Below are 14,777 nucleotides of genomic sequence, written 5' to 3' on the forward strand. Positions count from 1 at the left end.
TCGTCGACCGAAGAGCTGTATCTCATCGACGAGTCGGAAACCGTTTTTGTGTGGTTTCTCCACACGCGACGCGCGCTCGCGTCCTTTGCCTTTACCCACGGTCCGTTGACCTCGATCTCGCTCACCGACGCTGGCCACGTCCGGCTCACCTCACCGAGTCAGCCGAGCTCTGGCACGTCGAGCACTTTGAGCGCCTTGTTGAGCACAGGGGCCACACAGCGCCGATTGGCGCTATGGGCGGGATTGTGCGGACAAGCTCGGAAGGAGCCGCGGCCAGCGGTGTGGGAGCGAAGAGCGAGTCGGTCGATGCTGCCGACGGGCTCATGCAGCTGCTGGTCACTGCCGGTCAGGACGACTTGCTCATATTCTGGGACGTCATCGACATGCACCACCACTCGCAGTTCAAGGAGCGGACGTCCGAGGTGACTGCGCTGGCGTACGATCCCTCTTCAGACATGCTTGTGACTGGCCACGAAAACGGCGACATGGCGCTGTGGAACATCGAGACCGGCGCTACCATCCGGGTGGACGCCCACTCCAACACGGTGACCTGCCTTGAGGTTGTCAACCACTCGTTCTCCACCTCGAACACGGCGAGCAAGCAGTTCGTCATCTCGGGCTCGTACGACGGAACGGTCGCGGTGTGGGACATTGCCCGCATTGCACGGACGCAAAAGGCTGGCCGCGCGCCACCTTTGACGCCGGCAGGGGAGGGGGGGGGGGGGAGGAGTGTCTTTTGCGCCTCTGTCCGTGCACCATGTCCCTTGCTTCAATAATGACCAGGAAGGTGCCAAGGCACGGAACAAGGGAGAGAGAGAAGGCAGTGGGCGGGAAGGGGGGGAGGGGGGGGGGAAGGGGGAGGAGGGGGACCATAGCAGTAAAGGTAGGTACATTGGTGTGATAGGTGGTAGGTGCGTACGGTTGGGATGCGGAGAGGAGAATGGTGGAGCAATTGGACAGGAGTCCGTCCCTCCCGCAAAAAGGCCAATGCCGCTCCGCTCACGGCTCCACCTCCAACTCCACCACTGGAAGTGGGGAAAGGGAGTGAAAATGACTTCTTCCCTGTCCCCTCATCCCATCTGACCCAATCTAGTGTCACCACTTTGGAAGACGGGTCGAGATCAGTGCCGATGACAACAAAGCGTGTCATGATCTGCTTGGTAGACGGCGTCATGGCCGGTGGTATGAGCTTGCTCAAGTCGAGGATCAGCTGGCTTCGAGCAGCCCGATCTCGGCTGCAACCAAGTTGATGGGTTACTATGCTGCCGGGGGGCGGTCGATGAGGGGAGGGGGTGGCATAGGTTAGGCAGATGGCTCTATTGGCGACTGGCTGCGGCGATGGCTGGTTACGGCAGCGGGTGGCTGCGGTGGCTGGCTGTGGGCGCGTCACTCGAGCCAAAGTTGCGGGGCGAGGAGGGAGAAGCAGCTTGGCCGGCTCACACCCCACTCGAGGAGGTAGAGGCAAGAGACAACAAGCAAGCCATGGCATCACCGTCGTCGCGGGTGGCTGCATTGGGCCTGTACCGGACGCTGCTGCGGACCGCGCAGCGGTGGCCTGCCGAGCCGACGCGGCCGGACCGGTCGCTGGCGGCCATGCTGCCAGACGCCATCCGGAGCCGATTTCGGGCGTCTGCAGCAGCTGAGAGCGATGCCAAGAAGCTGCTCGCGTACGGCGAGGCGGAACTGGTGGCCCTGCGGCGAATGCTGCACTCCACGGCCAAGAAGCAGAACCCGGCGACGGTGCCGTACTCGATCGCCTCCGAGGCCGAGCGCAAGAAGGCCCGCCTCCACTCGGACGTCATGCTCTCGTCAGAGGCTCAGAACCAGAGCCAGACTCTTGTCGCCAAGATTAAGCGTGTGCTTGGCTACTGATAGCCGGCCCGTGGCCTCTCCCTCCCCGCCCTCCAACCCCCGTTGGCCCCTTGATCGCTGCTCCGCGGCGCTCTCCAACCTCCTGTCATCTCTCTCAACATCGCATGCACTTGCTGCAGATCCAGGCAGAGGTGTCTGTAGTCTGGACTCTGAGTCTTGGTCCCATTTCGTAAGCTCCGTGCCTGCGACAATAGACCCCGCCACCACAAGCCATGATCACGACGATCACCAGGAGACAGTGACAGGTATTACCACGCAGTATCACCGCACGGAAGCAGTCTTCTACCATGGCCGCCTTATGTAGCAGCAGTTAAAGCGCCATCACTACGCTGAGGGTAGTATTCCGGTGAGATGAGGGCCTCGGGCCGCGGTCCACAGGCACTTGCGCTTGCCACTCACTCGTCTCGACGAATCTACGAGAGGGTGCAGATGAACCTTGAACTGCTAAGTACGTGAAGCTTGTGCAAGTGACCATGGTATGAGACATAATAGAGTGTAGTATACTCACAATTATGCGTTGTGGTGATGGTGCTATGGGCGTACTGTGTATGACGGGCATTGGTGGTGGTGGGAGGGTAGACCCGTTCGAGAACCCACTGCCCGACGCCATCCAGCACTCGCTGCTCGACGGGTCTGCAGCATGCGTGGGGTACAACAGGCGAGGAACACTGCTTGCTGTGGGCTGCAATGATGGAAAAGTTCTGGTGTACGACACTTTGACCAAGGGCATTGTCCGCACCCTCTCTGGTCATGTCCAGACAGTCTCCTCAGTGGCATGGTCGCGCTCGGGCCGCAAGCTCCTCTCGACGGCTACTGATTGGGATCTGATTCTGTGGGATGTGGCTACAGGCGAGATCGATGCCCGCGCTCATCTCTCGAGCATGGTCCTGGCCGGCTCTATGCATCCCAAGCTCAATCGTGTTGCGCTTGCCATCCAGCACCTGGTGGGCCCGGTGGTCGTCACCTTTGCCCAAGGCTCGGAGATCGACACTAGCCGCAAGTCCAGCGTCCGCGCCCTCCCGCGGCTAGCTGCTCTGGACGGATCGGTGGTGGAAGGGCCGGCAGGTGCCGAGGTTGCCGTCTTCTCCATTCTTGGCAAGTATGTGTTTGGCGGCACGCCGTCGGGCGTGGTGTACCGGGTGCCGTTTGTGGGCGAGGACGGCGGTGAGATGCCGACGCCGACGGCAGCTGACATTGTGGTCCAGACCGGTGCCGGCGTCAAGGACATTGTCTTTGCGCGGTCGGGCAAATTTATGCTGGTCAACTGTGCCGATCGCTCGCTCCGGCTGTACGGGCTGGCGTCGGACGATGTCGGGGTGCCTGGGTGCGACGCCAGCAGCGTCACGGCGTCCGAGTGCTTGCACCGGTTCGAGGACCTTGTCAACCGCATCCAGTGGACGTGTGTAGCGTTCTCAATGGACGGCGAGTACGTACTCGCGTCGTCGGCCGAGTCGTCGCAGCACAACATCCTCGTATGGGATGCTAAGGACGGGACGCTGGCCAAGAACCTCGAGGGCCCCAACGAGGGCATTCTCGCCTTTACCTGGCACCCGCTCCGGCCCATGGTGGCATCGACATCGACCAAGGGCTCGGTCTTTGTCTGGGGCACCACCATTACTGAGAATTGGTCAGCATACGCGCCTGACTTTGAGGAGCTGCAGGAGAACACCGAATACATCGAGCGCGAGGACGAGTTTGACGTGATCGACGAGTCGGCGCGCAAGGCCGCGGCCGAGGCGCAGGCCTCGCGCGAGCACGAAGCCGGCGCCGTCGACGTCGTCACCATCCAGCCGCTCCCGTTCGAGACTGACTCGGACATCGAGTACCGCGACGAGGACGGCGAGCCGGAGCTCACCCACGTGCCCGTCGACCCCATCCGAGACTCGGCACTCCGCCCTCGCATCGAGCTGCCGACCGACGACGGCCCGCTCGAGTCGATGCTTCTCCCGACCATCGAGGAAGAGAAGCGCGCGGCGCTCGCTGCCGCCGCCGCCGCAGCAGCAGCAGCAGCCGTGTCCACCGCGTCGGGCTCTGTTAAGCCTGCCGCTGCCGCACCGGGCGCCAAGTCGTCACGTAAGCGCAAAGCCGAAGCGGGCAGCGAAAAGACTGGCAAGAGCTCGGCGTCCAAGAAGCGCAAGGCCAGCCGATCGTCGGCTTCGGCCCGCTCGGGCCCGCCGCCGCTGCCGGACCCACTGCCCGAGGGCTGGGCCACCTGGTCTAAGATGCGGCAAAAGGCGTACTGCTCGATCGAGACCGCGCCCAACTCGTACTACTACCGCCACCTGGCGCCCGGCGAGGAGCCCAAGTCGGGCAAGTGGGACGAGGAGGAGCACAAGCTCTTCCTCGACAAGTACCGCGAGTTTGGCGCGGCAGTCACCTCGTGGGGCCTCTTCTCCCGCCACTTTCCCGGCCGCGTCGGCTATCAAGTCCGCTCGCACTTTGTTGCCTGCATCCGCGAGGGCATCATCACCGACACCTCGCTCCCGATTGTTCGCGTCGAGCTCGAAAAGGCTGCCAAGGAGAAGGCCGCACGCGCCGCAAAGAAAGCTGCAGCCGCGGCCGCGGCCGCGGCCGCTGCTGCTGCTGATGCTGCTGCGCCGATGGAAGCCACCCCTCCCGTAACCGCTACCGCGGGCCCTGGTCCGGACACTGCGCCGATGGAAGCCACCCCTCCCGCAACCGCTACCGCGGGCCCTGGTCCGGACACTGCGCCTATGACGGTCATCAAGCCCGAGTAGGACCCGATCAGACAATGATAAAAGCAACATGCCAGCTACTGAACCAAGCACCATGGTGAGCCTGTGGTCTGATGGTCTGACATCTGGTCACACTTCTCGCCATGTCCGACTCTTGGTGGTCCGACTCGGACGAGGCGCCGCGGCGGCGCAAGCGCCAGAGCCGGCGCAACAAGACACGGGCTGCCCGACGGAGCGAGGCAGTTGTGAGCAAGCCAGTGGGAGAGGCGAAGAAGAAGCGGAAGAAGAAGAAGAAGTCTGTCCAAGACCGCCCTCGCGAGGCCGCTACCCCGGCCTCGGCCTCAGACTCGACCGCCGAGTTCTTCACCGCCCCCGACGAGCTGCCGATCCCCGGGCGATCCCTCTGCCTCGACCCTGCTCCGGGGCAGAGCGGGAGCAACAGGTCCAAAGGGAGAAAGACGCGTCGTAGTGGCCGCTCTCGTCAGAGGGAGGCTTCTCGAAAAGTGCAAGGTGCCAGTGCACTTGCTGCCGATAGTCCAGCTCGAAGGCGGAGGCGGCACCGCGACGGCGGCGAGAGTAGCAAGGCTAAGGCAGCCATGCATGCCGACTCTGTCGGGACGCAGACGAGCAAGGCTGTGGCGGAGAGTGCCGCAGAGTGGGATCCGCTCAAAGATCTGGATTCTGAGCAGCGGGAGGCGTTTGCAGCGATGAAGGCGCTGGTGCCGCAGCTGGCTGCCGAGGCTGATCCGCCGGTGGATCTGAGTGATGCCAAGGTCCTCGCCTTTGCCACCGACGCAACATACTGCAGATATCTCCGAGCGCGTGGGTACTCGGCAGAGAAGGCAGCCAAGATGCTTGTGGGCACGCTGGTGTGGCGGGCCGAGTACAAGCCTGAGGAGATCACGCTCGAGGAGGTGTGGGAGGAGCTGGAGAACGAAGGCAAGATGTACCTGTCGGCGCACAAGGATCGCGAGGGGCGGCCTGTGGTGTACATGAAGCCGGGCCACGACAACACCACCGATCGCATTGTCAAGGTCAAGTACCTGGTGTATGTGCTGGAGAAGGCGCTGGGCTCGATCACCACCCCGGGTATCGAGACCATGACCTGGGTCATTGACTTTAAGGGCTACAAACAGCTCGCGGGTATGAAGAACATCCGAGTCTCCAAAGACACAGCCTCGGTCCTGCAAAACCACTACCCAGAGCGGCTGGGCAAGGTCTTTATGTGCAACCAGCCGTGGGTCTTCAACATCTTCTGGGGTGCCGTCCGCCCGTTCATCGACAAGAACACCGTGGCCAAGGTCTCGTTCCTCGGTTCCGACTACGCACCCATCGCTGAGGTCATCGAGCCATCCGAGCTTGAGGTTGACTACGGCGGCAAGGTGGTGTACAACTACGACATCGACGAGTACGCCTCGTTCTTGCAGAGCGCGTAAACGCGCTGGCTACTCGTCCGAGTCCGACTCGGAGTACGATGGCTCGGGCTCGAGCCGCAGAATGAGAGTCTCGCGCTCCGCACTCGTAATCAACGCGGCGGCAGGCGGGTCAGCAGCCTCGAGCGCATCCAGAAGCCCATCAAGCGCGGCGCACGGATACGGCCCGGTCGCCAGGAAGAGCTCGCCGCGCACATGCGCCCAGGCAACCGCCTTGCCGCCGAAGATATCGTCAGCTTCGGTAAGGCGGACAACAAGCCGGAGGGGGCAAGCCATGCCCGCTCGCTCAGCCGAAGGAAGTGAACTCCGCCATCGACGGCCAGCGCGAGTGTCGACCGCAGCTGGGCGTTGCCGAGCGAGTAGCCCGTGAGATGGAAGATGACGTGGTAGTGCGAGACCGAGGCAGCGACAGGCTCAGGTTGGTCCATCATCCACGCCAGCCAAGCATCCATCCGAGAAGCAAAGACCGCGTCGGGCTCGTCGTAGGGAGCAGCTAGGTACCGCTCTCGCGAAGCTTCCCAATCGTCACCGTCGTCTGCGTCAGGCCCGGTGTACCACCAGACCGGGCCAGGCAGCGACGAGGTATCGAGGCCCGGAAATGCAGCAGCAAGGAGATGAGGCGGCGATCCGATGTCATCCGAGCCCGAGACAGCTTCGCGGCCGAGATCATTGAGCACCACTCGAGTGTGGGCCCAGTTCGGGTGCGCCGGACGTGTGGCGACGATGGGCGCGTCCGGGAAGACCAGCAGCGCTGTCTGAATGGCGCGCGAGAGCGGCGAGACGATGATGAGCGGCGGTGGGGCAATAGCAGCCAGATCAGCATTTGCTGCGGCGGTCGCTTGCGCCTGACCGTGCTCAGTCAGCGGTGCATCGTGGACCATGGGATCATGCGGCTCTGGCGAATGCTGCGCCGCATTGTAGACCGACTGGGCATGGCGGACAAAGTGGACGACCTTGACTAACTCGGCACTGGCGAGCTCAGCCACTGCCTGCAGTCCTGCATCCATAAGAGACGCAGAGACGTAGCGACAGAGAGATGTTTGGTGTTGGAGGACGAGAGACTGGAGTTGATCGCTGTCTTGACTGTGGGCCAAGGTGAGACAATGACTGACCGACCAGACAGCGCCACACCACCCACCACCTCATCGATCTGGATCCAGAGTAATGCTCAGATCATGGTCCCATTCCCCGACAAGAGTAACTGAGATATCCCGTGAACGCCAGATTGTTCACCTAGGATGATGCCAGAAGAGTGCCACCAGTGTCAGTAGTATGAGCGGCCAGCTGTGTCACCAGTCGGCGGACGGCGGTCGGCAGCGGCCGGCAGTCGGTGGGCGGCGGCGGTCGGCGGCCGACGACCACTCGACGCAGTTTGGCGAAGCAGGAGCGAGGCTGAGCGACGGGTGTTGAATGAAGTCCCTCAAACGGATGTTTGGCGGGGGCAGGGAGAGCACAGAAGAGGGAGGGGATGGAGGGAGTGGTGGCAGTGGTAGAGGTGGGGATGAGTCTGGTCGGTCAGGTCGCAGGCCGTCGTCGTCGTCGTCTGCCCATGCTCCTCCGCCGTCATCGGCTGCTTCGCCTGGAAGCCACACGCCGCGGTCAGGTGGTTCCACTCCTGGTCGCACAGGGCAACGAGCTGGTGCAGCTGCTGGTGATGGTGGCAACTTGTTCTCTGGCATGAACGTCAAGGCCTCGCCGTCACAGTCGGCTGGGGATGCTGGTGCTGGCGGTGGTGGTGGCGGTGGCCGACCTCACAGAAACCGTCGTGTTGGTCATCCGGCAGAGGCCGGCTCGAGCCCCGCTGGCTCGCCGGCTGCAAGAGCAGCCAACTCATCGTTCTCTTTTCTCAACGAATCGGTCGATGAGGTTGGAGCGGGCAGGACTACGCCGCGGACGGATGGTCTGCCGCAGGACGCAAACTCATCATTCTCCTTCATCGGGAAGGAGAGCCATGCGGCTTCACCGAGGCACGAGATGGACAGGCACGAGTCAGTGACGCCCGAAAGGACCCGTCCCACCCCTGTCGCCGGAGATGAAGCTTCTGCACAGGGCTCGGCTGTTCGCAAGACTCGCACGTCCGCATCCAAGCGCGGCCGCGAGAGCAGCAAGGCCGATGCACCCTGGCTTCCCGATCACCTGCGTGGCAAGCCCCGCGCCGAGTACACCCGCGAGGAGAAGAAGCTGGTGACCAAGCTCAAACGCGAGTATGCTCGATCACGCAAGGAGAGACTTGCGTCTCGTGAACCAGAGCCAGTTCCGGAGACAGAGCCCAAGCCCGAGACCGAGGCCGAGGCCGAACCGGCAGAGCCAAAGCCCGAGCCTGTCCCCGAGCCTGTCCCCGAGCCTATCCCCGAGCCTGAGCTCGAGTCCAAGGCCGAAGCAGAAGTCGCGCCTGCCTCTCCGTCAGAGCCAGGTCCAGATGTGGCTGCCGAGCCTGACAGCAAGCCCAGTCCTGATGGCACAAGCCCAGAGCCTGAGCAAGTTGTTGAGTCCGGCGCTGGGCCTGTAGCTTTGGGTAGCGAGCTCCAAGAGCTCAGCTGTCCGCACAGTGACGAGTCGCCGCTCGACAAGTTTGTGGCGAGCATCGAGGTGCTGTCTCTCGAGATGAAGGAGCTAATGGCGGGCAAGGCAGCAGCCGAGACCGACCGTCTGGCGGTGTACGAGACGCTGCTCGAGTTGGCACAACGGCTTGCGACGACCGAGGAGGAGCAGGCTCGGGCAATTACCGCCGAAGCGTATGAGGACGCCGATGCCCTGTCGATCAAAATGGGTGAGATCCAGATCGAGATGGAGCAGGTCCAGGCCCGCGGGCGCGGCTTTGTGGCCACGTCGCAGCAGCTGTTGGCGACGCTGCAGACGATCGAAGCGCGGGCACTCAGGGTCCAGGCCGAGGCGCGCGACGCCTTGGTCCAGCACACTACCCAGCAGCGTGTGGCCATGGACGAGGTCCTGCGCGAGTCGCGCGAGGCCATTGCGGATGAGGAGGAGAGGCTAGAGAAGATGCAGATCCAGGTGGCGCGGAGCCGGTCGCATCTCGAGCTCGACCGCGAGCACGTCAGTTCAGAGCGCGAGGCGCTCAAAGCCAAGATCAAGGCCAAGACCCAGGCGTCCGAGGAGCGGGTTGTGCAACTCCAGAGTCAGCTAGCTGTGGCCAACGACGAGGTTGCCGAACTAGCGGCGCTGCTGGCGGCCAAGCGCGAGGCTGCCGCAGCGCTAGCGCAGTCAGTGACTGAGGCCCAAGACCGGCTGGCCGACATTGTCGCCCGATTTGACAAGGAGTCAGTCGAGGTCCAAGCCAAGGAGGATGCGCTGGCAAGCGAAGCCGAGAGCCTGGATGCCGAGGAGCAGGCTGTTGCCTCGGCGGCGGCCAAGCTTGATGAGCAGCGGCAAGCGCTGTCGGCGCGCGAGGCCGAGTTTGAGGCTGCGCTGGGTGGGACCGAAGCTGCCCTGGTTGACCTCGAGCTGGTGACCCGGATGGCGGGGACGGAGGCCCGGGCAGTTGAGGCTGCCGCCGCCATCCTCGCCTCGTACGCCACGTGGGAGAGCGAGGAGGAGGCCGCGGTGGAGGCGTCGGCTGGAAACCGCGCATTTGTTCAGGCGCGCGTCTCAGAGCTTGCCGCCGGCGTGGCCGCGAGCCAGGCCCGAGTCTCGCGGCTCCGCGAAGACATTCTGGTCAAGGAGGTGGCGCTGCCAGGGCTAGTGGCTGACAAGGAGCTCGCTGTCTCGTCGCGGCAGTTTAAGGATGCAGCGCGGCTGGCGGCGGCGATCAAGGACACCGAGGCTGCTGTGGCGTCGCACCAGACCGAGTTGGAGACGCTGCAAGCCACGCTCGACACCGACCAGTCCGAGCTCAACGAACTCAAGCGTGAGCTGGCGACAGCCAACATGGCGGTCGACGCCGCACGCGCAGAGTCGGATGCACGCAAGCTGGCACGGCTCCACCAGCTCGCCACCGAGCTGATTGACGGTCTCGGCGGCACACCATCAGTGGTGCCGCTGGTCCGCTCGGTCGCCATCCACGCCAAGGCGCTCACCACTCAGCGTCCCGAGCTTACTGCTGCTGCACCCGACTTTGATGCAGCGGTAACTGCTGCGCTGGCCGCCGCCAACACTGGCACCACCGCCGATGCCGATGCCGATGCCGGCGCAGAGGCGGAGGCAGAGGCTGCGACTGATGTGGAGGCGGAGGAGAACGAGGCCGAGACAGGCGAGATGGAGGCGGATGTTGTGGCGGACGATGGTGCCGAGGACAGGTGTGATGGAGGTGACACGGTTGACGCCGACCAATCTGACGCCGCTGAGCTGGAGCCCGACCAACCGGACGCCGAAGAGCCGGATCCGCAGATGGAGGGCTGGCGTGCCGAACGTGACGCCGCAACCGAGAAGCTCGTCGAGCTTGAAGCCGAGCTGGAGGAGCTCGTTGCGCTTGAAGCCTTTGAAAAGTGCGATGTCAAGCAGGGCGAGATCGATGCAGTCTCTGCTGACATTGCGCGACTCGACGAGCTCCTTCAGGAATGAACGCTACGGGTCACAGCACGCGCGCATGTCAGCTCGTCGCAAGTCGCTTCATGTCGCCCAGCCCAGGCCTCCGCTCTTCGGCACCAAAGCCAACGGTGGCAATGCTCTCTCTCACCAGACATAGTCTTCGTAGAGCATTCATGTCAGCAGTAGCTACAGCAGGCGGAGAAGGCGGGAGTGAGCAGCCGCGGAAGCCGCGGAAGCCGCGGCGGCGAAAGGCAGAAGATCCGGCACGGGCGGCAGGGAGTCGGGCCAAGAAAGCCAAGACGGTGACAGCCAAGCCATCGTGGAAGATCCCGACAGGAGGAGTTGCCAAAGGTGATGATGGTGAGCCGCGATGCTGGTGGGGCGTGTCTGCGCCAGAGTACGTGGCGTACCACGACAATGAATGGGGCAAGTACCGCGGACCGGACGATCGAAGCGACAACGAGCTGTTTGAGATGTTCGTACTCGAGAGCTTCCAGTCGGGCCTCTCCTGGCTTACCATCCTCCGCAAGCGCGACGGCTTCCGCAAAGCGTTTGATGGCTTTGACTTTACGAAAGTGGCCGAGTACGACGCCGAGAAAGAGGCCGAGCTGGTGGCCAACGCTGACATTATCCGCCATCGCGGCAAGATCCGGGCCGCCATCGCCAACGCCAACGCCCTGAAAGCTGTTGTCGACGAGTTTGGTTCGTTTGATGCGTATCTCCGCAGCATGCTCGGCGCGTGGACGCCCGAGTGCGCGTTGGCGGCGCCCAAGACGGTGCTTGAAGACGCGATGGAGAGCAAGACGGCCGAGTCGGAGGCGCTGGCCAAGGATCTGAAGAAGCGCGGGTTCAAGTTCATGGGCCCGACGACGGCGTACGCGTTTCTGCAAGCGACCGGCTTTGTCAACGACCACGTCCCGGGCTGTGTGTGCCACCCGGCCAGCGGCGGCGGCTCGTAGCCACTACTTGGGTGGGTTGAGGAAGATGAACTCGCGGAGGACCATGCCCTCAAACTCACGGGTAGCCGACGCCTCGTCTGCACCAGTCACACTCACCATGAGCGTGGCTGGGTCGTAGAAGCGATAGCTCCAGGGAGCGGCGATAAATGTCTTGACGATCATGCGAAGGATCCAGGGAATGGCGGAGAGGATGTCAAACTTGTCGATCCACGACGAGTGCTCCCACACCATCGAAGCAAAGACGTCCGAGCCAGGTACGGCAAGCGACTGGCCGGCAAGCGCCTTGCCCGAGAGGTTGAGCGCGGTTCCGTGCGGCACAACATACCCGGTGTCGTCCTTGACCTCGTTCGACGTAGCACACGAGTTGTCTGTTGTCACCGCCACCAATTCCGAGTCGACGATGAGGGCGCCGAAGGAAATCCACTGCGAGCCATAACTCGGAGGCGTAAGGAAAGAGACGTATGCGAGCGAAGCATGGTCCGAGTCAAACTTTGCGAGCGACCAGGTGTTGGCGATCTTATGGGCCTTGACGTTCTGCAGGAGGCGCGAGACAAAGCCGCGGCCCGAGAGGACCAGCGTCGAGCCATCGGCCAGGACGAGTTCGCCGGAGACCTGAGCGCGAGCCATGGGGAAGACGTTGCGGCAGTAGGGAGCCGAGGTTGCGTCTGGCGAGTCGAGGTCGGCCTCGGGCTCGACGCCAAAGACCACCTTGCCGTCGGATATCATGAACGACGGCGAGTCTGCGGTAAAGGTAGCCCGCAGATCGCCGATAGCGTTCCCACCGGAAGCCGGAAGCGCGACCTTGTACTCTGCGCGGGTGGAACCATCATCAGCGGCGGGGACATACTTGAAGACGTGCTTGCCGATGGCCATGGACCGACGGGAGTCGTCAAGACGGATGTCCTTGCGGGCAAACTTTGCCGACCACTGCAGTGGGCTCTCTGAGCCGCGAGCCTTTGCCAACGCCGGACCAGGACAGATCTTGAGGTTGACGCCCGGCTGATGTGTGTACATGCCAACAGAAGAGACGATGGACTGGATGAAGATGACCGATCCGTCGTTGTTGAAGATGATGAACGTGCCCGTCTCCAAGTAGTCGGCATCGTCCAGCAGGTGGGTAGTCAGTGGCTCTCCGTCAGCAATGTCCTCCAGTTCCGTTACCACCTCCTCTGCTTTCCATCCCCGTACAGGTGCTCCAGCAGCCATTGGGAGTAGTCGGGTGGGGTGGAAGGGGGGGGAAGGCGGTCGGTTGGTTGAGAACAGCTGCAGCGAAGCCAAGTCGTGCGATCAGAGAAAAAGGCCGGGTCAAACCCAGGTCATGGGATGGGTGTGAGTGTGAGGTGTAGCGATGGATATCTTACGGATTTATTGTTGTTAGATAATGAGATATGTGTTTGGAGAAGGGTTTGGGAGGATTGAGTGATGATGACGTGGGTTGCTGATGTGTGTGACGATGTGTGTGTGATGTGTTTGACGAGATGGTAAAGTTGGTCGGACGTTGTTGGGGAACGTAGCTGTGATGTGATGGTGCACACGATGGTGCACTCGATTTAAAGGGTAGGAGGATGGATCGATCAAGTTGAGGAGGTGTGTATGTATGTGTATCGTGGAGATGTGGTGGATGCAGCCGAAGTTGTTGACGGCTGCCGAATTTATTTGTGTGCAGCCCCTGTGCCCCGTGGTGCGGGAGGACAGGAAGGCTGTACACTTGACCCTCTGCACACCTAGCCCGTGCAAAGGCTTGAAAGGATGTCGTGGTCAAGTAGCTCTACGGCTAGTGAGTCCGGGACAACCCAGTGGGAGTGCTCTGAGACGGGCACTTCGTCGACAGCAATGGGGACGGAGACATCGACGACCTCGATTGGGAAAAAGAGCGCCCTGGGCTGTTTCGGGACCTACCTGCCGTTGTGGGTAGTGGCATGCATGGTTGTCGGCGCGACGATCGGGTCGTTGTGGCCAGAGGTGGCGGAGAGGCTTGATGAGGCGACAGTGGAGCAGGTCTCGCTCCCGGTTGCTGTCCTCATCTGGATCATGGTCGTTCCCATGGCGCTCACGGTTGACTTTGATGCCATCCTTGGCGTCTTCCGATTCCCGCGCGGCCTCCTGGTCACAACGGCCGTCAACTGGCTCGTTCAGCCGTTCCTTATGTACGGCCTCGCCACGCTGTTTTTCAGGCCATCTACACGTCGGTTGTGAACGATGTGTTGGCGAAGGAATATGTGGCAGGCGCTGTCATCCTCGGCGGCTCGCCGTGTACAGCGATGGTCTTTACGTGGTCAGTCCTTGCCCGCGGCGATGGTGCGTACACCCTCGTCCAGGTCGCGCTCAACGATGCGCTCATCTTTGTGCTTTATGCGCCGACGATGTTCCTTCTTCTCTCGGCATCCGACATCCACGTGCCGTACATCACAGTCGTCATAGCGGTCCTTGTCTTTGTGGCCGTCCCCTTTGCCTTTGGCTTTGTCGTTCAGAAGTTCACCCCGTGGGCTGACTCTCTCGCCCGTATCCTCAAGCCGTTCACCATCGTCGCCCTCCTCGCCACCCTCCTGATCATCTTTGTCTTTCAGGGTGAGCGCTTGACCGATCGCTGGACAGACGTTCTTCTCATCGCCGTCCCGCTCACCCTGCAGACCTATCTGGTCTTTGCCATCGCAGCTGTCCTCGCCTGGTACGCCCGGCTTCCGTTCAATGTGGCTGCGCCTGCGACCTTTATCTCCGCTTCCAACTTTTTCGAGCTCGGCGTCGCCGTTGCCATCGCCTCGTACGGCCTTGATTCCGGTGCCGTGCTTGTCAATGTGGTCGGCGTTCTCGTCGAGGTTCCCATCATGCTTTCGCTTGTCTGGTCCATGAAGAAGGCGCACTCTATATTTGATGCGCGAGCCGGCCCGGCGAGTGACCATGATTCGGACATTTCGTCCGAGGCATCGCCAAAGGACTATGGGTACAGTGAGGACACGATATACGATGCGTCGGCGTCGTCAGGTGGCGCTTCATCGAGTTAAACCCAGAGCCTCTCTTGTGCCGTGATGGAGATAGACGCCAGCTGCGGCCGCTGGAATACATGAATCAAAGATCGAATGCGGCAGTATGGCAACAAAGTGAGTCTGCAAGTTATGAGAACAGTTGACGTCATTGTACAAAGTGGCGTATCCCTCGTTGGTCACTCGTACTCGTTCTGACTGTCCGACTGACCACCGACAGAGGCGGACCGGACCGACTGCTCGATCAACACCGCCACGTTGCCACAGCCGACAGGTCACACTGCCACAGGGTCCACAGATCTACAGAGGCACAACCACTTCTCTTCCCCCCCCCCTCCCTCCTCTTCCCTC

General features: G+C 62.2%; 8 protein-coding genes across 8 annotated transcripts; 6 read left to right on the forward strand and 2 right to left on the reverse strand.

The window, feature by feature from the left end:
• Nucleotides 1–233: 233 nt before the first annotated feature.
• On the forward strand, nucleotides 234–2,200 carry AMSG_12309 (uncharacterized protein; the record flags this gene model as incomplete). The annotated part of the gene is made up of 3 exons (XM_013898459.1): nucleotides 234–641; nucleotides 1,143–1,182; nucleotides 1,460–2,200. 3 exons carry the CDS (start codon nucleotides 234–236, stop codon nucleotides 1,870–1,872), a joined length of 861 nt encoding a protein of 286 aa, XP_013753913.1. The 3' UTR covers nucleotides 1,873–2,200.
• Nucleotides 2,201–2,223: 23 nt separating this feature from the next.
• Nucleotides 2,224–4,610, forward strand: AMSG_10005 (retinoblastoma-binding protein 5; the record flags this gene model as incomplete). Its single annotated transcript, XM_013898399.1, has 2 exons — nucleotides 2,224–2,320; nucleotides 2,452–4,610. 2 exons carry the CDS (start codon nucleotides 2,224–2,226, stop codon nucleotides 4,608–4,610), a joined length of 2,256 nt encoding a protein of 751 aa, XP_013753853.1.
• Nucleotides 4,611–4,711: 101 nt separating this feature from the next.
• On the forward strand, nucleotides 4,712–6,004 carry AMSG_10006 (random slug protein 5; the record flags this gene model as incomplete). Its single annotated transcript, XM_013898400.1, has 2 exons — nucleotides 4,712–5,010; nucleotides 5,086–6,004. 2 exons carry the CDS (start codon nucleotides 4,712–4,714, stop codon nucleotides 6,002–6,004), a joined length of 1,218 nt encoding a protein of 405 aa, XP_013753854.1.
• Nucleotides 5,811–7,008, reverse strand: AMSG_10007 (phosphoglycerate mutase; the record flags this gene model as incomplete). The annotated part of the gene is made up of 2 exons (XM_013898401.1): nucleotides 5,811–6,286; nucleotides 6,319–7,008. 2 exons carry the CDS (start codon nucleotides 7,006–7,008, stop codon nucleotides 6,014–6,016), a joined length of 963 nt encoding a protein of 320 aa, XP_013753855.1. The 3' UTR covers nucleotides 5,811–6,013.
• Nucleotides 7,009–7,678: 670 nt separating this feature from the next.
• AMSG_10008 (uncharacterized protein) lies at nucleotides 7,679–10,534 on the forward strand (the record flags this gene model as incomplete). Its single annotated transcript, XM_013898402.1, has 2 exons — nucleotides 7,679–7,721; nucleotides 7,785–10,534. The coding sequence occupies 2 exons, from the start codon at nucleotides 7,679–7,681 to the stop codon at nucleotides 10,517–10,519; spliced, it is 2,778 nt and encodes a 925-aa protein (XP_013753856.1). The 3' UTR covers nucleotides 10,520–10,534.
• Nucleotides 10,535–10,856: 322 nt separating this feature from the next.
• Nucleotides 10,857–11,445, forward strand: AMSG_10009 (DNA-3-methyladenine glycosylase I; the record flags this gene model as incomplete). The annotated part of the gene is made up of 2 exons (XM_013898403.1): nucleotides 10,857–10,862; nucleotides 10,885–11,445. 2 exons carry the CDS (start codon nucleotides 10,857–10,859, stop codon nucleotides 11,443–11,445), a joined length of 567 nt encoding a protein of 188 aa, XP_013753857.1.
• Nucleotides 11,443–12,651, reverse strand: AMSG_10010 (Svf1 family protein; the record flags this gene model as incomplete). Its single annotated transcript, XM_013898404.1, has 2 exons — nucleotides 11,443–12,612; nucleotides 12,634–12,651. 2 exons carry the CDS (start codon nucleotides 12,649–12,651, stop codon nucleotides 11,449–11,451), a joined length of 1,182 nt encoding a protein of 393 aa, XP_013753858.1. The 3' UTR covers nucleotides 11,443–11,448.
• A 627-nt stretch (nucleotides 12,652–13,278) lies between these two features.
• On the forward strand, nucleotides 13,279–14,447 carry AMSG_10011 (arsenical-resistance membrane protein; the record flags this gene model as incomplete). Its single annotated transcript, XM_013898405.1, has 2 exons — nucleotides 13,279–13,630; nucleotides 13,672–14,447. 2 exons carry the CDS (start codon nucleotides 13,279–13,281, stop codon nucleotides 14,445–14,447), a joined length of 1,128 nt encoding a protein of 375 aa, XP_013753859.1.
• Between the last annotated feature and the right edge of the window lie 330 nt (nucleotides 14,448–14,777).

Source organism: Thecamonas trahens (assembly GCF_000142905.1).
Source record: "Thecamonas trahens ATCC 50062 unplaced genomic scaffold supercont1.55, whole genome shotgun sequence".
In the NCBI taxonomy this organism is placed as follows: Eukaryota; order Apusomonadida; family Apusomonadidae; genus Thecamonas; species Thecamonas trahens.